The 22,880-nt window shown below is 50.4% G+C and overlaps 2 protein-coding genes across 10 annotated transcripts; one reads left to right on the forward strand and one right to left on the reverse strand.

The window, feature by feature from the left end:
* Window positions 1-2: 2 nt before the first annotated feature.
* Window positions 3-7,643, reverse strand: ARMC6 (armadillo repeat containing 6). Of its 2 annotated transcripts, none has more exons than XM_030257049.4 (8): window positions 7,512-7,643; window positions 6,160-6,288; window positions 5,689-5,768; window positions 4,475-5,033; window positions 3,580-3,725; window positions 2,914-3,045; window positions 2,327-2,464; window positions 3-1,088 (listed from the first exon to the last, which is right to left on the reverse strand). In XM_030257049.4, the coding sequence occupies exons 2-8, from the start codon at window positions 6,278-6,280 to the stop codon at window positions 876-878; spliced, it is 1,389 nt and encodes a 462-aa protein (XP_030112909.4). In that variant the 5' UTR covers window positions 6,281-6,288; window positions 7,512-7,643; the 3' UTR covers window positions 3-875. The 2 variants fall into 2 exon arrangements, with proteins under 2 accessions (XP_030112909.4, XP_030112910.4); XM_030257050.4 differs by lacking the exon at window positions 7,512-7,643 and adding an exon at window positions 7,257-7,341.
* A 650-nt stretch (window positions 7,644-8,293) lies between these two features.
* SUGP2 (SURP and G-patch domain containing 2) lies at window positions 8,294-22,090 on the forward strand. Of its 8 annotated transcripts, XM_072919312.1 has the most exons (11): window positions 8,297-8,664; window positions 9,594-11,162; window positions 12,528-12,645; window positions 13,752-14,221; window positions 15,011-15,122; window positions 16,314-16,752; window positions 16,898-16,949; window positions 18,523-18,587; window positions 19,498-19,634; window positions 20,560-20,680; window positions 21,222-22,090. In XM_072919312.1, exons 1-10 carry the CDS (start codon window positions 8,550-8,552, stop codon window positions 20,678-20,680), a joined length of 3,198 nt encoding a protein of 1,065 aa, XP_072775413.1. In that variant the 5' UTR covers window positions 8,297-8,549; the 3' UTR covers window positions 21,222-22,090. The 8 variants fall into 8 exon arrangements, 5 of the variants coding, with proteins under 5 accessions (XP_072775414.1, XP_072775416.1, XP_072775415.1 ...); XR_012052143.1 differs by lacking the exons at window positions 20,560-20,680; window positions 21,222-22,090 and having other exon boundaries at window positions 8,295-8,664; window positions 16,314-16,570; window positions 16,690-16,752; window positions 19,498-19,581; XM_030256631.4 differs by lacking the exon at window positions 16,898-16,949 and having other exon boundaries at window positions 16,314-16,804.
* Window positions 22,091-22,880: the final 790 nt, after the last annotated feature.

A 22,880-nucleotide genomic window follows, 5' to 3' on the forward strand; every position in this document is an offset into this window, starting at 1 on the left:
TGGAAGGTTTAGTATGGTTTTATGTAAGGTCACCACTTGTACAGAGAATACCACGTTAAAAACATCCACTCACAAAACCGGGGCGCGGGAGGAAGGCTCAGCACCAGAGCAGGGCTGCACAAACGCTTTGGGGTGGGACTTCAGAGCCTTTCTGTGAGCTCTGCCCACACATCCACAGCTCTGCCCATGAGGTGAAGGCACCCCTGGGCCCAGGGAAGGGCTAAGGGGTGACACAGCCCGGGATTCTGGGACTGCCTGTGCTTCCTGCAGCGTGGAACGCTTGCTTTGGTCTCACTTGGGAATTCCCACCCCCACTGCTGGTATCCCAATTCCTCACTTTGCTCTTTTGGGGTTTGGTTTTTGTTTAAAACGTTACGCTGGTGGAAAAATCCCAAACAAAGCAGCAACACAAGAGTGGGCTCAGCAGGAAAAGAACAGGGCAGGAGGACAGAGAGAGCACATCCACAAACACCGGGATTCCTCCTCAGCCAGAGGAACAGATGGGAACCAGCAGCCAAACTCTGGGCAGGACAGAGCCAACCCTGGTGCCAAACTCTGGGCAGCACAGAGCCAGCGCCGCTGTCACCACGGGATCAGAGCAGTGACAACAGCCCTGTGCTGCACGCCAGGGATGCCAGGGGGGAGCAGATCATCTTCAGCCATTATGTGATCCAGGGAATATCAGCACACAGAGCTGGTTTGCAGCCTGTGGGTGCAGAAAGCCGTTCCAGCTGTAGCTCCCCAGAGAAAAGCTCCCTGCAGCTCCTGAAGTGGGTGTTCCAGCGGGGCGCCGGGCAGAACCATCCACGCCGTTCCCACCGCGTTCCAGGGGCTGTGGACACTTCGGATCTTCCCTGCTGGGCTGAGAGGCGGCTTCACTGGGCCAGGCTGCCCTTCTGGCCCGTCCAGAGCTCCCGCAGCTCCACGTGGCAGCCCAGGTCCCTGAGGGCGGCCCTGGCCACGTCGTCGCAGTCGCGGTGCAGGGCGCGCGCCTCGGCGATCAGCGGCTCCGCGCCCATGGCCAGGATGGGCCCGCGCAGCTCCCGGCTGCGCGCCACCAGGTTCCGCAGCAGCATGCACGCCTGCCTCTGGGGAGGGGAGCACAGGTCAGGGTGGGCTCTGCAGGAACGTATGGGGACCCTCCAGGCAGGCCCAGGGCTCAGTGGGCTTTGCAGGGAGGTCATGGGTTCCTGAGGGAAGCCCAGGGGTCAGTTTTGGGCTCTGCAGGCAAGCCCAGGGGTCAGTTTTGGGCTCTGTGGGCAGGCCCAGGGGTCAGTTTTGGGCTTTGCAGGGAGGTCAGTGGGTTCCTGAGGGAAGCCCAGGGGTCAGTGGGCTTTGCAGGGAGGTCAGTGAGCTTTGCAGGCAAGCCCAGGGGTCAGTTTGGGCTCTGCAGGCAAGCCCAGGGGTCAGTTTTGGGCTCTGCAGGCAAGCCCAGTGGTCAGTGGGTTCCTGAGGCAAGCCCAGGGGTCAGTGGGCTCTGCAAGCAAGCCCAGGGGTCAGTGGGCTTTGCAGGGAGGTCACTGGGCTCCTGAGGGAAGCCCAGGGGTCAGTTTTGGGCTCTGCAGGCAAGCCCAGGGGTCAGTGGGCTCTGCAGGGAGGTCACTGGGCTCCTGAGGGAAGGAAGCCCAGGGGCTTTGCAGGGAAATGCAGCCATGGAGAGTTTTGGCATGCACAGAGCAAATCAGCTAAAGAGTATTTCCTGAGAAGCCCAAATGTGAGATGCTGCAGAGCAACTGTTCCCTGCAGGAATCAAATCCGTGGATGTTTTTCCCCGTTGAAGTTTAGACAACAAGAGCTCTGTGCAAACCTCCAACACCAGCCAGGCAATACCAATTAATTCTTATATAACACTAAAAATTCTCCAGTACAGCAGCCCTGCCTTTCCATGCTGTTCCAGGCACTCAAACTACTCCTTCAGAAATTATTTTCTATTTTTTAACATGTGGAAAGCACCAAAGTGGACACAGAACCTGCTGAAACCTGCAGGAGATACCAGAGGCAATCTTCTTGCCATGCAGGTGGTTGGTTTGACTCTGGAGAACGGATGGCACAGGCTGGGCTGGAAAGAGCCCATCCTCTTTCTGAGGAGAAGGAGTGCCTGGAACTGGCATTGCACAGTTTTAAGAACCTGCCTTCAGGTGGATTTGAAAGCTCAGTTCAGTTTTGCTCTGAGCAGCTCAGGGGGGCTGCACTGAGCCGCTGCCTTCCCAACGCATTCAAAACCCGGCAGGATTTGATGAGCAAAAGGGGGGGAAAATCCCAAAAAACAGATGAACAGCCCCCAAAGCAGCCCTGCCAGACTCAGCAGGGGCTGTGAGGGGCTTACCTGCACAGCTGCCTCTCCTGGGTGAGCCTTCATGGCCTGCAGGGCTGCCAGGGCCCCGCCGCCCTCCACGATGACGCTGCAGTTCTCGGGCTTGCGCAGGGCCAGCATGCACAGGGCTGCACAGCCCTGCTCACAGATCTGCAACACACAGGCAAAAACCCTCACTGCCGCAGAGCTGCCTCGCAGACAGGTAAAAGTGGGGTGTCTTCCCCTTCAGGGCACTTTTGGAGCGGGTTTTACTGTTTAAATTAAAGTTCCTCCTGCTGCGGCGTCCCGCACGTAAAGCAAGGGGAGGGTTGGATAATGATCTTGGAGATAATTCCAACTTTCATGACTCTGTGTTTTGCACACCAGAGTGTAAAACACCATCCCCACTAACCATCTGATTCAGGAATAAGGAAAATAAACCAATACAAGGTGGAAAAACCCTAAATTCACACAAATACTGAACGCTGCACGGCCGGGCGTTGCAGGTTTCCCCATTCCCGCTCACACACACACACACACCCTGCAGCTCCAGCTGAGCTCCATCCCCACCCAGAGGGAACTCCCAAACCCTGGAGGGTACCTGGGGCACCCAGGGGTACCTGAGGGTTGCCCAGGTGGCGGTTGATGGCCAGCACGATGAGGTCAGTGGCCCCGGCGCTGACCACGGCGTCCTTGACGTCGTCGTTGCCGGCCACGGCGCGGAGGGCGCCCAGCACCTGCCTGACCACGTCCTGCTCCGGGGAAACAGCAGCTCAGGGGCAGCAGGGAGAGCCTGAGAGCTTGCAAAGCACAGCCAACATCCCCCCACGCCGTGAAAACGGCTCTGGAAATCATCAGCTGCAACAACTCCACCCTCGGTCGCTTCCTCGCCCCACAAGGGACCTCCGAGACCTCTGCCAGGTCTCCAAAAAAATCCAAAATTCAGACATCACCCTCTGGGACTTGATTTTAAATATCCTTTGTTTAAAATCTCTCTGGTGGAAAAAGCAAAAAAATCTCTTTTTGGTGGAAAACCAAGCATTCAGCTTTTCTGGGAGCAGGCAGAGTTCTGCTGCTGGAAGCTGGAGGGCACAGGGATGATTCTGAGTAAAAAACGCACAAATTTTACCTGCAGAGCATTGAATTCTGCATGTATGGGGTGAATAGGGATCAGAGGGGGTCCAACCCTGATTGCACAGGCTAAGGCTCGCTCATGAACACGAACCTCGTTGCTCAGGATGAGAAGTTCCCCCCAGCCCACTCCCAAAACTTCTCCCAGAGCTCACCGGGTGCTCCACGCAGTCTGCCAGCAGAGTCAACAAGAAATTCAAGCCCCCAAGGTCCACGATTTCCTGGCAGAACTCATTCCTGACAGCGAGGCGAGAGAGGGTGGCACAGAGCTCGCTGAGAACCCCGCAGTCATCCCTGAAGGCTGGAGCAGAGAGGGAGGCAGTGAGGGAGTCAATTACTGCACAGTGAACGCGCTTTACTCTGATTAATGGCACAGGAAACTCTGGATTTCATTTTACAGATCACAACAGCAGGGTGACACCTGCTCACTCTGCTCCTAGCCAGGCACAATGTCTTCTCTGGGTAAGGAGCACCTGAGCAGAGACAAGAGGGCCCTAAACCTGTAAAATGCTTCCTAAATACAGTGAAAAACTCCTCTGATCACCTCACTCCTCACAGGGTAGCAGCAGCAGCAGCACGGTGGCATTTTTTGGCTCTCTCAGGCCACATTTTATGGACATAATTAAACAACCCCATTTGAGTGACAAATTCTTGAATCCCCTCTGAGGATCTTCAAGTTATGACAATGGGAGAAGAAATCACAGGTGATTCCCAAGACAATGGGAGAAGAAATCACAAGTGATTCCTGAGACAATGAGAAGAAATCACAAGTGATTCCTGAGAGAAGAAATCACAAGTGATTCCTGAGAGAAGAGAGAAGAAATCACAAGTGATTCCTGAGCAGAAGCCATCAGTGACTCCTGAGGCAATGAGAGAAGAAATCACAAGTGATTCCTGAGAGAAGAAATCACAAGTGACTCCCAAGACGATGGGAGAAGAAACCACAAGTGATTCCTGAGACAACGGGAGAAGCAGCCACCAGTGACTCCCGAGCCAAGAAGAAGCCCCAGTGCCTCCCCAGCAGGACTGACGCCCCCAGGCCCGCTGTACCTCTGGCAGCCTCGATGAGCACCCTCAGCCCGTCGTTCTCCAGGACGATCATCCTGGCGTGCTCGTGCGCGTGCCCGAAGGGCACACGGATGTCGTCGTCCAGCGTCATGGCGCGCAGGGTGGCGGCTGCCGCCCTGACCAGCTCAGCGTCGCCGCCGTGCTGGGCGATGGCCCCGGTGAGCAGCGGCAGGACGCCGGCGCTGACGAAGGCCTGCCGGTTGTGCTCGTGGCGGAGGCAGGCGTGGCGCACGCAGCGCAGCCCGGCCAGCGCCGCCTCGCGCTCCCGCAGGCCCCGCAGCAGCAGCTCCCGGCCCGGCGCGTCCAGCAGCTCGGGCTGCCCGTCCAGCAGCGCGGCCAGCGCGCCCAGCGCGGCGGGCAGCGCGGCCCCGTGCCCCGCAGCCAGCTGGCACGCCGACAGCAGCGCGGGGTAGGCGCCGTGCCGGGCGGCCAGGCAGCGGCACGCCGGCTCCTGCTTGCACTGCGCCGCCAGCGCCGCCAGCAGCTCGGGCAGCTGCGCCACGTCCTGCTCCGCCACGGCCCTGCCCAGGCTCTCCAGGCTCTGCGGGACACACAGGAGGGACAGCAAGTGACAGCAAGTGACAGCAAGTGACAGCAAGTGACAGCAAGCTGGTCATTGTGAGGCTGGAAATTGGGTTGGTGTGAAAGGAGCGGTGCTTGCGCCACTCGGGCTCCGTGCACGCCACCCCCACAGGGACAGGGGCTCCCTCTGCCACCTCTGGCACAGCCCCAGCGGGCACCAGGCTGAGCAGCACCAGCTGAGCGGGCTCTGAGCAGCACACTGCAGCTCTGCAAGCACCCACAGCCAGGCTGGGCAGGCCTTGCGGCAAGCTGGGCTGAGCGGGACTGATCCCCACCCTGTCCCCAGCCCAGTGCCACGTCCTGTCACTGCTGGGCACCTCCAGGGAACCCAAACCTCCCCTCCTGATGTCCCACCGAGCCTCCCCTGGCACACCCTGAGGCCGTTCCCTCCTGTCCTGCCCCGGGAGCAGAGCCCCACCCTGCCTCACTCACACAGAGCCTTCCCTGAAAAGTGCAGGGAGCTCTTGGAACGTTTCATCCTTCCAGAAAAAATGGGATTAACTGCCTGGAGAGCTCCCAGAGAAATGGGGCAGGGGCAGAAGTTGGCCTAGTACTTATATTGTTATTATCATTATTATATAACCCCAAGAGAGAGCAACAATTTGAGCCCCTACCAGCAGGATTTGATGCTTTTGCCTCTGCCCGTTCTCAGAGACAGGTCGCACAGCTTTCACAATATTGCTCAGGTCCACACCTAGAAGGGGAAATAAAACCAAGTTGAATATTGGTTCCAGGATAATCAGAGTCAAATAAACTGTATTAGTTCCAGTTCTAGGGAAAAGCTGCCAAGGCAACCACAGAGAACAAAGATGAACTTGTGAAGATGCTGAAGTGATCAGGGTCAGATTCTGCCTGGAACAAAGCTGGATGTCATTTGATGGGGGGAAAAAAAAGAAAGAATTTAATTTCACTGACCAAATTTTGCCCTCCAGCTTCCCTCTAAGCAGTTTTGCAGTCATGATTAACCCACAAAAGCAGGTCAGCATTAATGGTGCCTGTGTTGCACTTCACAAAGGCTCCTTTGCCGTGCTGCAGGATCCTTTAAAGCCTGGGGTTTGTAAAAGTTGGAGAGTTTCCACAGTTACCTTGGGACTGGAACTGCTGCACCGCCTCCCTCACGGCCTCCTCGGGCTCCATCTGGAACTCGGTGATGTTCTCCTGCACCGCCTCGTCGAACGTCTCCTGGGCGATCTGCCTGGAGCCCATCTTTGCCACTGACAGCAAAACGTGGTAAAATCATGGGGATTAGGCTTAGGAGGAAAATTAATCTCAACACGCCCTGAGAAAATACCCTGGGAACGTGCAGGCCTTGTACTTGCTAGAACTGCACCTGTGTAGCTAGTACAGGATAAATGATATAATTGTTAGATATGATGATTGTTTAATAATTAAATATAATTACTAAATACAATAATAATAAATATAATAAATAATAAATATAATCGTAGGAATAATCATAAGAAACTGTGGTCAGAAGCTTAAGAAACATCACGAGAAACTCGTGTTTGAATAAAGTCAATGTATACAATAGAACAATGTAAGTGTGAAAAATGCATATTTTATGATTGGCTTTTTGCAAACATTACAATGAATACTATATGTGCAATGTTAGAAAGTTATGCTGTATTAGTTCTCTTAAGTAGTGTGTTAAATACAGTTTTAGGTTCCAACATAGTGTTAAAATAAAGACTGTATGTGGGGGAAGTTTTTTTTTTAGGAATAAGATACTCGCTTCAAGGAGCACCTAAATAAGTTTAATCATTCAGATGTAAATTATATAAGGACAGAACATAAAATACATTCAGCTCGAAAGCCATGTCGGAGACAAAACCTGAAACTCTGCATCAACGACACCCAACCGACGGCTGGGTTGATTCAACGGGGAAAACGCGGCCGGGAAGAGGAATAAGGAGATATTTCAGCAATATTTAACGGATTTAGGTGCGATTTCAGCACCGTGACGCGGCTCCCGCTGGAACAGCGAGGGCACCGCGCCCGGCCCTCAGCCCGCCCGCCCCGCTTCCCCGGGCACCCTGCACCCCTCAGCGCTCCTGGGGAGTTGGGAGAGCCCCGAGGGAAGGCGGTGGTGCCGGGGGAGCGGCGGAGGAGCACCGGGGGAGCACCGGGGGAGCACCGGGGGAGAGGCGGCAGCGCCGGCGGCCCCGCTCCCCTCACGACCCACCTGCGCTCCCGCCGCACGAACCGCGCGGGCGGCGCGGCCCCACCCAGCCGCCGTAGGCGCTCCCTGCGCATGCGCCCGCACCCAAATTCACGCCGCTCGCCCTCACGCCTTGCGAAAAAGAGCTTGGGGGGCGGTACTGCGCATGCGCGCCGCTCCCGCCGCCGCCGCTCCCGCCGCCGCCGCGCCCCGCTGCAGCGTCCCCGGTCCCGCTCCCTCAGAGTCACAGGCCGCTCCCCTCGCTCCCGTCCCGCTTACCGGCACCGCGCCCGCGCCGTTAGCACCGCCCGCGCCGCTAGCACCGCCCCGCTCCCGCCGCCGGCGTAGGGCGGACGAAGCGCCTCCGCTCAGCGCAGGCGCGGCGGAGACGCGGGGGCGTGGTTAAGGCGTGAGGAGGCGCGGCCCGCGCGGAGGAAAGGCGTGGTTATGCAAATTAGAGGCGTGTTTATATAAATTAGATGAATGGTTATACAAAGTAGAGGCGTGGTTATACAAATTAGAGGCGTGTTTATACTAATTAGAGGCGTGTTTATAAAAATTAGAGGCGTGGTTATACAAATTATAGGCGTAGTTATACAAATTAGAGGTGTGGTTATACAAATTATAGGCGTGGTTATACTAATTAGAGGCGTGGTTATACAAAATTATAGGCGTGGTTATACAAATAAGAGGTGTGGTTATACAAATTAGAGGCGTGGTTATACAAATTATATGCGTGGTTATACACATTAGAGGCGTGGTTATACAAATTAATGGCGTGGTTATACAAATTAGAGGCGTGGCTATACAAATCAGAGGCGTGGCTATACAAATCAGATGCGTAATTATTCAAATTAGAGGCGTGGTTATACAAATTAGAGGCGTGGTTATACAAATTAATGGCGTGGTTATACAAATTAGAGGCGTGGCTATACAAATCAGAGGCGTGGTTATACAAATCAGATGCGTAATTATTCAAATTAGAGGCGTGGTTATGCAAATAAGATGCGTGGTCTATCGGGGGCGTGGCGCTCCGTTAGCCCCGGGAGGGGCGTGGCCATCGCGGGAGGGGCGTGTCCGCCGGTGAAAGGGGCGTGGCCAGCGGGAGGCCCCGGTGTGGCGGCGGCGGCGCCGCTCGGTGAGGGCGGGCCGGGCTCGGGCTGCGCTCGGCTCCGTTCCCTCCCCGTTCCCTCCCCGTTCTCTGCCCGTTCCCTCCGCCGGCGCTGCCAGGGCCAGCGTGAGCTCCCCTCAGGCCGCGCATCCCTCAGGAGCGAGGCCAGGCCTCGCCGCGCCGCGCCGCCGCACCGGGAGGGGAAGATGGCCTCACGGAGGATGCCCCGGCCGGCGCTGGAGGCCGCGGCGCAGGACAAAGTTCAGCGGTACCGCCTGGAGCGGAGCGCGGCCCCGGGGGACGCTGCGCATCCCTTCCGAGGTAGGGGGAGCGGCGCCCGCCATCGATCGCCTCACGGTGCTGCTTTCCCACATCCATTTTTGTGCAGGGGAAAGGATCGGCACCGGAATGGGAACGGGAAAAAAACGGGAATTCAGACAAAGGAATTCTGCTCAGCCTCACAGAGCGGGTCCGGTTCCAGGCAGGGCTCCATGCGCCAGGATGGAATGCTGGTGATGGCTGATGAGTTAAATCAATGTAGGAGTGTGCTGGAAGCCTTTGGGGCTTTGTGTTTGGTCTTGCTTTTGGGGGATAAATCTCAAAGCAGGGCATTAACCTCATGAACATAACGCAAAATGCCGTCCACAAATTATTTTACCTCCTAAATTTGGGATTTAAAATGTCCAGCCAGACACTTGGATTGCATTGGCAGGGGTGGACGTTCATAGGAGAGCTTTAAAATGAAGTCTGTTATTTTTAGACTTGTATGAGCCCTGAAGAAATCATTTATATTAAACACTTCTATTTTTTGCCAAGTATTTATTTTCTGAATTGAACTTCTGGGATTGGGGAACAAAGGTTTTGGATAATGAGAATTTCCTGCAATAGTGAGAGAATTGCGGTTGAGTTTGTAGAAGATCCGAATGTCTGTCCAGCTGTAGAATTCCTCCTGGGAATTCTGCTCTGGGTGACAAGGTGGGGATTGGCCAGAGCTTGGAATTGCTGGTCTTGGAGGTCTTTGACAGTTTCTAAATTCTGGGAAAGCCGAAAGTTCAGAGTTTTGATGGATTTTATGCCTCAGGTAGAAGACTTGAGACGGCGATGAGCAAAGAAATATTTGATTTGGAGGAGAAATCGAGCTCCTGAATTTAGGGATTGGAAAATGGGAATGGGAATGTGGTGATATGGATATCCTTCAGAAATCTCCCCAATTTTGACCTCTTTTCAACCTCTAAAATTTCTTTGCCCAGCTCACTCCCGGCCGCTGCCCCGGCCCCGCTACAACGAGAGCTTCCACCACGACGGGCGCTTCCCTCACGCCAACTGCCAGCACGAGGACTGGAGCGAGGATCCCGGGGAGGATTATCCTGGGGAAAACTACCCTGGGGAGGATTATCCTGGAGAGAATTATCCTGGAGAGAATTACCCCGGGGAAAACTACCCCGGGGAAAACTACCCCGGCCCTTCCTACAGAGCCGCCAGCCCCCTGCTCCGCAAGGAGAATTATTTCCACGGACACTTCTCCCGGCCCGCGCCCCGGGAGCGGGAATTCGCCCGGGATTACGGGAAATTTGGCCGTGGAGCTGCCCCCAGCAGGGAGTACGGGCACCACGAGTACGGGCAGCGGGACCGGGAGTACCCGCAGGGTTACGGCCCCGCAGATTCCTGGGAGGCCGCAGCAGGATTTGGCTCCCCGGATGTTTTGGGGAATTTCGGGCCGCCCGGGCCGATGGAGGAGGAGTTCGGCGGCGCGGAGGACCCCGAGTACGAGGAGGAGTTCGGGGCGCCGCCGCGCAGGGGAGGCGTGGGCAGGGGGAGAGTCCTGCGGGGAAAGCGCCCGGCCAGGGGGGTGGTGAAGCCCAAGGTGTTCAAAGGAGACCTCAAAAGCCCCCTGAAGAAGTGGGGCTTGAAGAAAGCCCAGCCAGGCCTGGATGCCGACGCTCTGGATCAGCCTCTGGACGTCGCCGAGCCCCTCCAGCAGCGCCCCGGCCCCCAGCTGCCCCCGCACCCCGGGGCGGCCCAGAGACCCATCCTGAGGCTGCCGAAGCCCGACCACGTCTCCAGGAGCCTCAGCTTCGACCTGGTGGATAAATCCGACATTTTCTCCACCTTCGGCGTGGAGATCATCAAGTGGGCCGGGTTCCACGCCATCAAAAACGACGCCGAGTTCTCGCGGCTCTTCGGGGCCCTCTTCGAGCTGGAGACCGAGACCTGTGCCAAGATGTTGGCCTCCTTCAAGTGCTCCCTGCGGCCGGAGCACCGGGATTACTGCTTCTTCACCATCAGGAGCTTGCAGCACGCCGCCCTGAAAACCCCCAAGGTGGACAACGAGTTCTTGAACATGCTGCTGGACAAGGGGGCCGTGAAAACCAAGAATTGCTTCTTCGAGATCATCAAACCTTTCGACAAGTACATCATGAGGCTGCAGGACCGCCTCCTCAAGGGGGTGACCCCGCTGCTGATGGCCTGCAACGCCTACGAGCTGAGCGTGAAAACCAACGGCTTCGGCCACCCCGGCGACGTGGCCGGCGCCCTGGAGACCACCGTGTCCCTGTGCCGCAAGTCCCTGGCCCTGCTGGGCCAGACCTTCGCCCTGGCCTCCGTCTTCCGGCAGGAGAAGATCCTGGAGGCCGTGGGGCTGCAGGAGATGGCCCCGGCGCCCACGGCCTTCCCCAATTTCGACGATTCCACGCTCTTCGGCAGGGAGTACATCGAGAACCTGAAGGCCTGGCTGGAGAAGAGCGGCTATCCCATCCAGATGAAGAGAGGGGAGGCAGGAGCCGCGGAGCAGCTCCCAGCGGCCGCCCCCGGCAGCAAAGGTAATGGGGACGGGGATGCTTCGCAGGAGGGGGCTCGTTTTTGGGGTCAGGAATTCCTGACTCTGGGAACTCCAGGGGAGGCCCACTCAGGGCTGGGGCAGGAGGGAATTCCAGGTGAATCCCAGTGGGGACAGGAGCAGGGAGGGAATTCCAGGTGAATCCCAGTCAAGGAGGGAATTCCAGGTGAATCCAAGTCAGAACAGGAGCAGGGAGGGAATTCCAAGTGAATCCCAGTGGGAACAGGAGCAGGGAGGGAATTCCAAGTGAATCCCAGTGGGAACAGGAGCAGGGAGGGAATTCCAAGTGAATCCCAGTGGGAACAGGAGCAGGGAGGGAATTCCAAGTGAATCCCAGTGGGAACAGGAGCAGGGGTGGAATTCCAGGTGAATCCCAGTCAAGGAGGAAATTCCAGGTGAATCCCAGTGGGAATAGGAGCAGGGAGGGAATTCCAGGTGAATCCCAGTCAGAACAGGAGCAGGGAGGGAATTCCAAGTGAATCCCACTCAGGGCTGGAGCAGGGAGGGAATTCCAGGTGAATCCCAGTGGGAACAGGAGCAGGGAGGGAATTCCAGATGAATCCAAATCAAAGCTGGGGCAGGGCTGGAATTCCAGGTGACTCCCAGTCAGGGAGGGAATTCCAGGTAAATCCCAGCAGGGTGGAAGTTTCTGGGGTGAAATCATGTCCTTCCTTCTCTTTCTGGCACCTGCTTAGACCTTAAATCCAAGATTTTCACCTCAGTTTCACCACCTCAAGGCAGGAAAACCAGGACCAACCTGGAACTGGCTTAATCACAGAGTAAATATTTGCATATATGCAAATATGGAGATGTCAGCATCAGCACTGAAATCAGACCCAGGTGCATTCCTTTGGAGATGTTCATATCCCATCCCTGAGCTGGGCAGTGATTCCTCCTGCCTGAAACATTCCTGCTCATCCTCTTTTTTCCTAATCCATCCTGATTTTTTCCCAAAAAAACTGTTTTTTTTTTCTTGAGCCTCAGATCCTTTCTCGGGGAGGTTTTGCAAATGGTTGAAAATCTGTCACTCAGCCCTTCAGAGCAGCATTCAAATAAACTGATTTTCCACAAAAAAAATCCTTTTGCTGCATTAAGAAATTGCCTTTTTAAGGATGATTCCACTTGCCCAGGGTGGTTGTGGATGTGGTTTTTTAGACCTGGGTGTTTTTAATAACAAACAGGCGCAGAATTGCAGTTCAAATGTGGAGTTTTCACTGATTTTAGATTGGGAGGGATGCACTGCTGCTGGATGAGAATAAAGCAAGGAGTGGGTGTTTTTTTTAATGGGATTTATTTTATTTTAATGTGGTTTTTTTTGTTTTTTAATGGGATTTCTTTCTCCCCACAGCCCCCCAACGAGCTGACAGGAAAGTTGTGGACACCATTGAGCAGCTGGTGAGCAGCATCGTGTCAGGAACTCTGTCTGCCAAGGACAGGAGTGCTCAGAAGAACTCTCCTGAATATTGGTGGGTGTGGGGGAAATTTGGACTTGATAGAATTAAAACTTCAGCCCTTCACTCGGTGGGATTGATCAAAGCCTGTTGTATATTTAATCAGTTTTTTGGGTTTGTTTTTTTTTTTTTAGGGGGGGGAATGTTTTCCTGGAGTTCATTATCCCTGGAAATGATCCTGGTGTTTGTGGTGTTGCTTTTGATGTGCCAATAATGGCTCTCTGTCGACCCAAATTCGAGATGTTCAAAGCAATTTGCATTTTAGGAGCAAAGTCGGGTGATGGAGGCATCCAGCAAGGTAACAGGGTTTAAAATTCCAGGGAAAATGTTGGAAAAGGGGGAGCTGAGGCACCTCCAGGTGTGTCAGCTGATTCATTCCTGTCCAACCCCTCCAGCATTTATTTCCTTGATCCCAGAAAAACCTGCTCAGCCTCGTGCTAAACACCTGGAAAAAACAAACCAGCTGGAATGCTGAGGGGTTTTGTGCTTAAAAAATGGAGATTTTCTGCAGATCTCTTCTTTTTCTGTGTTTCTCAGGTTCCTGTGTGACAAGGATTAGATATCTCACAGGCTGAGGCTGTAGAAATGGAGATTTTCAACAGATTTCTCATTTGTTTTCTGTTTCCCAGGTTCCTGTGTGACGAGGAGAGCCTGGAGTACAAATCTCACTAGGCTGAGGCTGTAAAAATGGAGATTTTCAGCAGATCTCTCCCTTTTCTGTGTTTCTCAGGTTCCTGTCCGAGGAAGAGAGCCTGGAGTACAAGTACTACGGGCTGGGGCTGTAAAAATGGGGATTTTCAGCAGATTTCTCATTTGTTTTCTGTTTCCCAGGTTCCTGTGTGACAAGGAGTACAAGTCTCACTAGGCTGGAGCTGTAGAAATGGGGATTTTCAGCAGATTTCCCATTTGTTTTCTGTTTCCCAGGTTCCTGTGTGACGAGGACAGCCTGGAGTACAAATCTCACTAGGCTGAGGCTGTAAAAATGGAGATTTTCAGCAGATCTCTCCCTTTTCTGTTTCCCAGGTTCCTGTGTGACGAGGACAGCCTGGAGTACAAGTACTACAGGCTGGGTCTGTAGAAATGGGGATTTTCAGCAGATCTCTCCCTTTTCTGTTTCCCAGGTTCCTGTGTGACGAGGACAGCCTGGAGTACAAGTACTACAGGCTGCGTCTCTCCGAGGTGCAGAGGAGGAGCCAGCCCGGGGAGGAAGCAGCCCCAGAGTCCCTGCGGGCCCTGCTCTATGCCAGGAGGGTGGCCAGCATCAAAAGGAGACTTTTCAAGAGGAAAAAGAAGCCTGGCACTGCCCTTCCCCGTGCCAGCAGGGCCAGGAGGGTGAGGAGGGCCAGCAGGGCCACCCAGACGCTGCTCTCAGCGGGGACGGTGCTGAAGCAGCCGGACCCAAACCTCCCGGGGCCAGTCCAGGCGCAGGGTGCCCCCGCAGAGCCCGGGGTGGCTCCGGGTGCTGCCCCGGGTGCTGCCCCGGGTGCCAGCAGCTGCCAGGTGCCCGTGCCAGGGCAGGACAGGGCATCTCCTGAGCCCTCAGCAGCGTCTCCCGAGCCTCTGCCAGCCCCAGGCTCGCCGTGTGCCGATGGTGAGTGAGGATTTGGGGTTCCGCTGGGGGTTTGGAGCCTGGCAGGGGAAAGAGCTGACAGCTAGGTTTGAAATTTTAAATTGTGTCCAGGAAAAAAGCCAAACTTCTCCTGCAATTCACAAAAATTCCTGCTGGAAACCCCAAACAGCATTTCTGTAATTCTGTGGTGGAAACCCCAAACACCAGTTATTTAATTCTTTAATTCCCAAACATCATTTCTTTAATTCTGTATTTATGGAGTGGGAAGTTGTCAGCTACATGGGTTTGGGGTTAGATTTGGGATTTTAAATTGTGTCCAGAAAAAACCCCCAAACATCTTCTGTAATTTACAAAAATTCCTGCTGGAAACCCCAAACATTTATTTAATTCTGTATTTATAGAGTGGGAAGTTCTCAGCTGCACTGATTTGGGGTTAGATTTGGGATTTTAAATCATAGCAGGAAAAAAACGACATGGGGTTAGATTGGGAATGTTCAATTGTGTCCAGGAAAAACAAACTGCTGCAATTCACAGAAATTCCTGCTGGAAACCCCAGATCATTTCTTTAATTCTGTATTTATAGAGTGGGTAGTTCTCAGCTGCACTGGTTTGGGGTTAGATTTGAAATTTTAAATTCCATCAAGAAAAAACAAACCCCAAATTTCTCCTGCAATGCACAAAGCAGTTTTGCTGGGATTCCCAAAAGAACTTCCACGTTTCTGTGCCACGAGGAGTTCCCGCTGGGAATCCCAGAGCCAAATATGTGAGTTTTGGAGCCCCTGCCCTGTCTCAGGATGTCTGTCCCCGCAGTGGATGCCAGGAGCAGGGACACTGCGGAGAGGCTGGCCAGGTTCGTGGCCCAGGAGGGCCCCGAGATGGAGCAGTTCAGCATCGCCCACAGCGCCGACAGCCCCGAGCTCTGGTGAGCCCAGCCCACCCTCCCTGCTGGAATTCTGCCTTTGGGCTCCAGGGACACGGGATTTTGGGGGCAGTGCTCCTCTGTTCCGGGAATAGCCGAAATCCCTCAGGGGAAATCCCATCTGCACTTAAATGTGTGATTTCTGATCATCAGCTGGATTTCATTGTGGTCCTAATCAAGCCTGAAACTTGAATGTTCAAGATTCCAATGAATTCATTCATTCTTCCCAATGAATTCATTAATCCTTGCCAATGAATTCATTTCGTGCTTCCCAATGAATTCATTAATTCTTCCTACTGAATTCATTCTTCCCAATGAATTCATTAACTATTTCCAATTAATTCATTAATTTTTCCCACTGAATTAATTCATTCTTTCAAATTAATTAATTCTTCCCAGTGAAATGATGAATTCTTCCCAATGAATTGATGAATTCTTCCCAATGAGTTGATGAATTCTTCCCAATGAGTTGATGAATTCTTCCCAATGAGTTGATGAATTCTTCCAATGAATTCTTCCCAATGAATTGATGAATTCTTCCCAATGAATTAAGTTCATTATTGCCACTGAATTGATTAACTATTTCCAATGAATTGATTAAGTCTTTTCAAGTAATTAATTAATTCTTCCCACTGAGTTCCTTCTTCCCAGGAGTCTGGGGGTGTTGCTGACCATCAGCTGCAGGGGAAATTCCTAAAATCATACATCACTCCAGCTGAAGAAAATCTGCTTTGGACCTCAATTTCCCTGGCTTATTTGACCTTAATTTCCCTGGATTTTTGACCTTAATTTCACTGCCTTTTTGACCTTAATTTCATTTCACTGCCTTTTTGACCTTAATTTCACTGGCTTTTTGACCTTATATTCCCCTGCATTTTTACTCTTATTTCTCCTGGACTTTTGCCCTTATTTCCCTGATTTTTTTACCTTATTCCCCTGAATTTTTACCCTTATTTCTCCTGGACTTTTGCCCTTATTCCCCTGCGCTTTTGACCTTGTTTCCCCTGGACTTTTGACCTTATTTCCCCTGCATTTTTTGCCTTATTTTCCCCTGCATTTTTGACATTATTTCCCTGCATTTTTACCCTTATTTCCCCTGGACTTTTTGACCTTATTTCTCTGCATTTTTACCCTTATTCCCCTACATTTCTGACCTTACCCCTCCACATTTTCACCCTTCCCTTCCCCTCTCAGGTTCCTCCAGGATCCGACCAGCCCCGCATTCCAGTTCTACCGGCGGAAAGTTCTGGAGCTGTGTCCCTCCATCACCTTCAGCCCCGAGGCTGCAGGAGCTGCCCCCGCCGCAGGCACAGCCCTGCAGCTCCAGCAGGACGAGGAGGATGAAGAGGAAGAGGAAGAAGAAGAGGAAGAAGAAGAAGAGGAAGAAGCTGAGTTTGAACCCTCCCAACCTGCGGAGGATGAGGAGGATGATGAGGAGGACGTGGCAGCAGGTAGAAGGGTGGCAGACCTAGAGGAAGAGTTGGTGTCCAGAGCAGGAGAGGAGATGGCAGGAGGTGACGTGCGGCTCTCCAGCCCCCCTGACGGCGCTGTCCCAAATCTGTCGACACAGGCACCCGGCCCGGCCCCCGGCGCGCGCTTCCCCCGCAAACGCGTCAGCTCCAAGTCGCTGAAGGTGGGCCTGATCCCCGCCCCCAAACGGGTCTGCCTTGTCCAGGAGCCCAAAGGTCAGTGGGAATTGAAAAAAATATATTTCATAGTAAAATAAACAGGATTTGGGCAAAAATCCCCATACGAAATTCAGCTCCAAGTCGCTGAAGGTGGGCCTGATCCCCGCCCCCAAACGGGTCTGCCTCGTCCAGGAGCCCAAAGGTCAGTGGGAATTGAAAAAAATATATTTTATACTGAAATAAATCAGCATTTGGGCAAAAATCCCCATACGAAATTCAGCTCCAAGTCGCTGAGGGTGGGCCTGATCCCCGCCCCAAATGGGTCTGCCTCATCCAGGAGCCCAAAGGTCAGTGGGAATTGAAAAAAATACATTTTATACTGAAATAAATCAGCATTTGGGCAAAAATACCCATTTTATAGGTGTTTTGTCCCGTAAAAATTCACATTTCTTTAATGCAAAAGCGTCAGCTCCAAGTCGCTGAAGGTGGGCTTTATCCCGCTCCAAAACGGGTCTGCCTCGTCCAGGAGCCCAAAGGTCAGTAGGAATTGAAAAAAATATATTTTATACTGAAATAAATCAGCATTTGGGCAAAAATCCCCATACGAAATTCAGCTCCAAGTCGCTGAAGGTGGGCCTGATCCCCGCCCCAAATGGGTCTGCCTCGTCCAGGAGCCAAAAGGTCAGTGGGAATTGAAAAAAATATATTTTATACTGAAATAAATCAGTATTTGGGCAAAAATCCCCATTTTATAGGTGTTTTGTCCTGTAAAAATTCACATTTCTTTAATGCAAAAGCGTCAGCTCCAAGTCGCTGAAGGTGGGCCTGATCCCCGCCCCAAATGGGTCTGCCTCGTCCAGGAGCCAAAAGGTCAGTGGGAATTGAAAAAAATATATTTTATACTGAAATAAATCAGTATTTGGGCAAAAATCCCCATTTTATAGGTGTTTTGTCCTGTAAAAATTCACATTTCTTTAATGCAAAAGCGTCAGCTCCAAGTCGCTGAAGGTGGGCTTTATCCCGCTCCAAAACGGGTCTGCCTCGTCCAGGAGCCCAAAGGTCAGTAGGAATTGAAAAAAATATATTTTATACTGAAATAAATCAGCATTTGGGCAAAAATCCCCATTTTTTAGGTATTTTGTCACTTAAAAATTCACATTTTTCCAATATGAAATTCAGCTCCAAGTCCCTGAAAGTTGGGATGATCCCAGCCCGAAAAGGATCTGAGGCTAAAGGTCAGTGGTCATCGAAATATTTCACTTTTATATTAAAATAGAAGAGAATTTGGGCAAAACTCTTTGAGTTTTTAGGTGTTTTGTCACTTAAAAATGGCATTTTTTGACACAAAAATGAACCCAAAATTCACTTTAAAAAGAGAAGCTGAACAAATGGGCCAACAGCAAAGTTTGTATCAAACATCTTCCCATATTGTCTGAGCATATATTTATATTAAATTGATTCTAGATTGAAATTTTTTAATTAATTCTGATCTTTTTTTATTGCTAGGTTTTATTTTTATGATTTCATTTTTATTTCTAATTCCTCTTCTTGCTTCTGTTTTAGGTCCAGGCTTGAAATGCAATTTTTGTGGAGGATTTTTTAGTTGTGCTTTGGAGTTTTTGACCGAAAAACTCCAATTTTTAATTGGAATGACCAGCTGAAATTTAATTGGAATGAATAAATTAATTGGGATTCATTAATAAATTCCAATTAAATGGATTAAAATGAGTTTAATTGGAATTTCCAACTGAATTTTGGATTTCTTTGCCTTGCAGTGCATGAACCTGTCAGGATTGCTTATGACAGACCCCGGGGCTGCCCCATCACAAAGAAGAAAAAGGTAAAAAAATTCACATTTCTGCCCCAAAATCCAGCCAGAAATGAGAAATCGTTTGGGGGGGAAAAAAAAAAAAATCTGTTTTTTTTCTGGAAAGAAGGAAATTAATTCTTAAAAATTTATTTTAAAATTCCTCTTAAAGAAAGGAATTACTGTAAGGAAATTCCTTTAAAAGAAGGGAAATTCCTTTAAAAACTCCTTTAAAAAAACTCCATTAAAAAAAGGAAATTCCTTTAAAAAAATTCATTGAAAAGAAGGAAATTCCTTTTTAAAAAAATTCCTTTAAAATAAAATTCCTTTTTAAAAAAATCCTTTAAAAATTCCTTTAAGAGAAGGAAATTTCTCTTTAAAAATCCTTTAAAAACTCATTTAAAAGAAGGATTTTCCTTTAAAAAAAATTCAATTTCCACGGTTCCGGATGGGAATTTCAGCCACTTCCCCCTCCCCACTCCCAGCCCGATCAATTCCTGGACTTTTTCCCGGATTTTTCCCGTTTTTCCCAGAAACCCAAGGATGTGGAGGTGCCCCCAAAGAGGCTGAGCCCGTGGAACTTGAAAGTCACTTTAAAAAAGGAAATTAGTTTAAAAGAAGGGAAATTCCTTTTTAAAAAAATTCCTTTAAATGAAGGAAATTCCTTTTTGAAAAATCCTTTAAAAATTCCTTTAAGAGAAGAAAATTCCTTTTAAAAAATCATATAAAATCCCATTTAAAAAAGGAAAATTCCTTTTAAAAAATCCTTTAAAAACTCATTTAAATGAAGGAAATTCCTTCTAAAAAAGGGGAATTTCCATTAAAAAAATGCAATTTATCCCTGTTTGGATGGGAATTTCAGCCCTGTCACCCTCCCCACTCCCAGCCCGATCAGTTCCCGGATTTTTCCCGGATTTTTCCCGGATCTTTCCCGTTTCCCCAGAAACCCAAGGACCCGGAGGTGCCCCCGAAGAGGCTGAGCCCCAGGAACGTGGGGTTCCAGATGCTGCAGAGGATGGGCTGGCAGGAGGGGCACGGCCTGGGCACGCGCGGCCGCGGCATCCGCGAGCCCGTCCACCTGTAAGGGGGAAACAGGGGGTTTGTGGGGGAAATGTGGGGGTTTATATGGGGGAAAATGTGGGGGTTTAATAGGGAAAATATGGGGGTTTGTGGGGGAAAATGTGGGGGAAATGTGGGGGTTTAATGGGGAAAATGTGGGGGTTTGTGGGGAAAATGTGGGGGTTTGTGGGGGAAAATATGGGGATTTATAGAGGGATTTATAGGGGAAAATATGGGGATTTAATGGGGGAAAGAAGGGAATTTAGAGGGGGAAATATGGGGGTTTATAGGGCATTTGTAGGCAAATTTATAGGGGAAAATATTGGGGTTTAGTGGGGGATTTAGAGGGGAAAATAGGGGATTTATAGGGGAAAATAGGGTGGTTTATAGAGGATTTATGGGGAGAATAGGGTGGTTTAATGGGGAAAAGTAGGGATTTTATAGGGAATTTATAGGGGAAATAGAGGGATTTATAGGGGAAATTGAGGATTTATAGGGGGTTTACAGGGGGAAATATGGGTGTTTATAGGGAAAAACAGAGGATGTATAGCAGAAAATATGGGGGTTTAATGGGGGATTTTTAGGGGAAAATAGGGGGATTTATAGGGGGATTAATGGGGGGAATATGGGTTTTTCAACTGGGAATTCACCTTCTAATGGAATTGGGGGAAATTGAAAAGAATTTAAAAGAATTTCAAATGATGTAAACAATTCAACTGGAAATTCACCTTCTAATGGGAATTAGGGGGAAAAATTAAAATAATTGTGAAAAATTCAAAATAATTGAAAACAATTAAAAATAATTATGAAGAATTCCAAATAATTGACTTTAATTCCAAATAATTGAATTTAATTCCAATCCATTGGCTGTAGCAGGCACCGAAGGATGCGGAATTGCTGGGGAAAATGGGAATTTTTGGTTCTGATGTGAGATTTCCTCCCCCAGGGGCGCCACCTCGGCAGGGGAGGGGTTGGGAGTGGCGGGGGAGGAGAACCGGGAGGACGCGTTCGACGTTTTCCGCCAGAGGATGATGCAGATGTACCGGCAGAAACGGGCCAGCAAGTAGGTGAGTGCAGGGCGGCCCCAAATTCCATAATCCCAAATCCCAAAATCCCAAATCCCAAAATCCTTCCAGCCCTTCTGGGGGGCTTCTGTGCTCTGCGACCCCAAAATCTTCATTGGTGGAAGTTTCTCTGATTTCTGAGAATCTCTTCTCCTCTTTTTTTTCCTCTTTTTTTCCTCCTTTTTTTCCCTCTTTTTTTTCCTTCTTTTTTTCCTCTTTTTTTCTTCTTTTTTTTTCCTCTTTTTTTCCTTTTTTTTTCTCTTTTTTTTCCTCTTTTTTTCCTCTTTGTTTTCCTCCTTTTTCTTCTTTTTTTCCTCCTTTTTTTTCTCCCCTTTTCTCTCCTTCCCCCCCCTTCTTCCCCCCCTTATTTTCCCCTCTTTTCCCCTAAATTTTTCCCCCCTCTTTCTCCCTAAATTTTTCCCCCCTCTGTTTTTTCCCTCTGTTTTCCCCCTCTCCTTTTCTGTTTTATTCTTCCTCTTTTATTCTCTTTTCTCTCTCTCTTTCCCCTCCATTTCTCCTTTTTCCCTCTTTTCTCTCATTCCAGCTCCAGGCTCTCTTCCATGAAGACCCCAGGGCCCCTCCCCTCCCTCCCGTGCTGTCTCTGCTGGATTTTGGTCGGATTTTTCCTGGAATTTCACCCCAAATTCTGGATTTTCCCTGGGATTCCACCCCAAACTCTGGACTTTCCCTGGAATTCCACCCCAAAATCTGGATTTTCTCTGGGATTCATCCCAAATTTCAGATTTTCCCTGGAATTCCACCCCAAACTTTAAATTTCCATGGAATTCCGCCCCAAACTCTGGATTTTCCCTGGAATTCCATCCCAAATTTCAGATTTTCTCTGGAATCCATCGCAAATTCTGGATTTTCCCTGGAATTCCACCCCAAAGTCTGGATTTTCCATCCCAAATTTCAGATTTTCCCTGGAATTCCACCCCAAAGTCTGGATTTTCCATCCCAAAGTTCAGATTTTCCCTGGAATTCCACCCCAGATTCCCTCCTTTCCGTGCAGCTTTCCATCCCAGGAGAGGAAAAATGAAGATTTTTCCCCGTTTTGGTGTCACTTTGGTAGAAATGTTCAATCCAATAAATGTAGAGCTGGACAATTCCTGCTTCCTGTCATCTTTCCTTTGGATTTTTCCTTCTGACTTTGGCCCTTTGCAGGAGAGGTGCATTCTTATTTTTATTTCAATTAAATGAAATTTTTTGTTTTGGTGGAATTTGGAATTCCTCTGGGTGCAGAGCAGGATTTTGGGGTCAAAATCTATTTTTGGGATGGGATTCCTCACCAAAAACTGGAATTAATTCTTTCCCAAAAATCAATGTACAACTTTTGTTTTTTCTCCTCTTGACCTCCCACTCTACTTCCAATTTTTATTTTGCCCAAATAAAGCCTGGCCTCAAAAATCCAAATATTCTCCTTTTGGTTTCTTCCCTACCTTACAGCAGCTACATTTTCTGATTAAAACCTAATTAAAACCCTTTTAAATCACCTTTTTAATCCTGCATATCTCACATGTGAAACCCCCACTGGGATTTTCTGAAATAAATCAAATTTTGGGGTTTTTGGTGACTTTTGTTGGGTTTGGGGCTGGGACTCTTGGAGTTCTCTGTGCCAATAAAATTCTGGGGGGTTGGAATTTTGGGGTTTGGAGTTTCTGGGTTTGGAATTTCAGGTGGTTGGGATTTCAGGGTTGGGATTTTGAGGTTTGGGATTTTGGGGTTGGAGTTTCAGGGTTTGGAATTTCAGGTGTTTGGCATTTCAGGGTTGGGACTTTGAGGTTTGGGATTTCTGGGTTGGAAGTTTGGGGTTTGGGATTTTGGGGTTTGGAATTTCTGGGTTGGGACTTTGGGGGTTTGGGATTTTGGGGGTTTGGGACTTTGGGGGTTTGGGATTTTGGGGGTTAGAAATTCAGGGCTTGGGATTTTGGGGTTTGGAATTTCTGGGTTTGGGATTTTGGGATTTTCCTGCGGTTCTGTGGGTCAGGGAGGAGTTGGGGTGGGAGGGACCTCAAAGCCCATGGGGACACTTTGGGGACACCTTGGGGACATCCTCGGGACACCATGGGGAAAGCTTGGGGACGTCTCTGGGGACAACCTGGGGACAACCTGAGGACACTTCCTGCCACCCCAGGTGGCTCCAACCGTGTCCCTGTCCCTGCCTGGTGTCCCATTCCCTGTCCCCATGCCCATCCTTGTCCCT

The sequence above is a fragment of the Taeniopygia guttata genome, chromosome 28, assembly GCF_048771995.1.
Source record: "Taeniopygia guttata chromosome 28, bTaeGut7.mat, whole genome shotgun sequence".
Classification (NCBI taxonomy): domain Eukaryota; kingdom Metazoa; phylum Chordata; class Aves; order Passeriformes; family Estrildidae; genus Taeniopygia; species Taeniopygia guttata.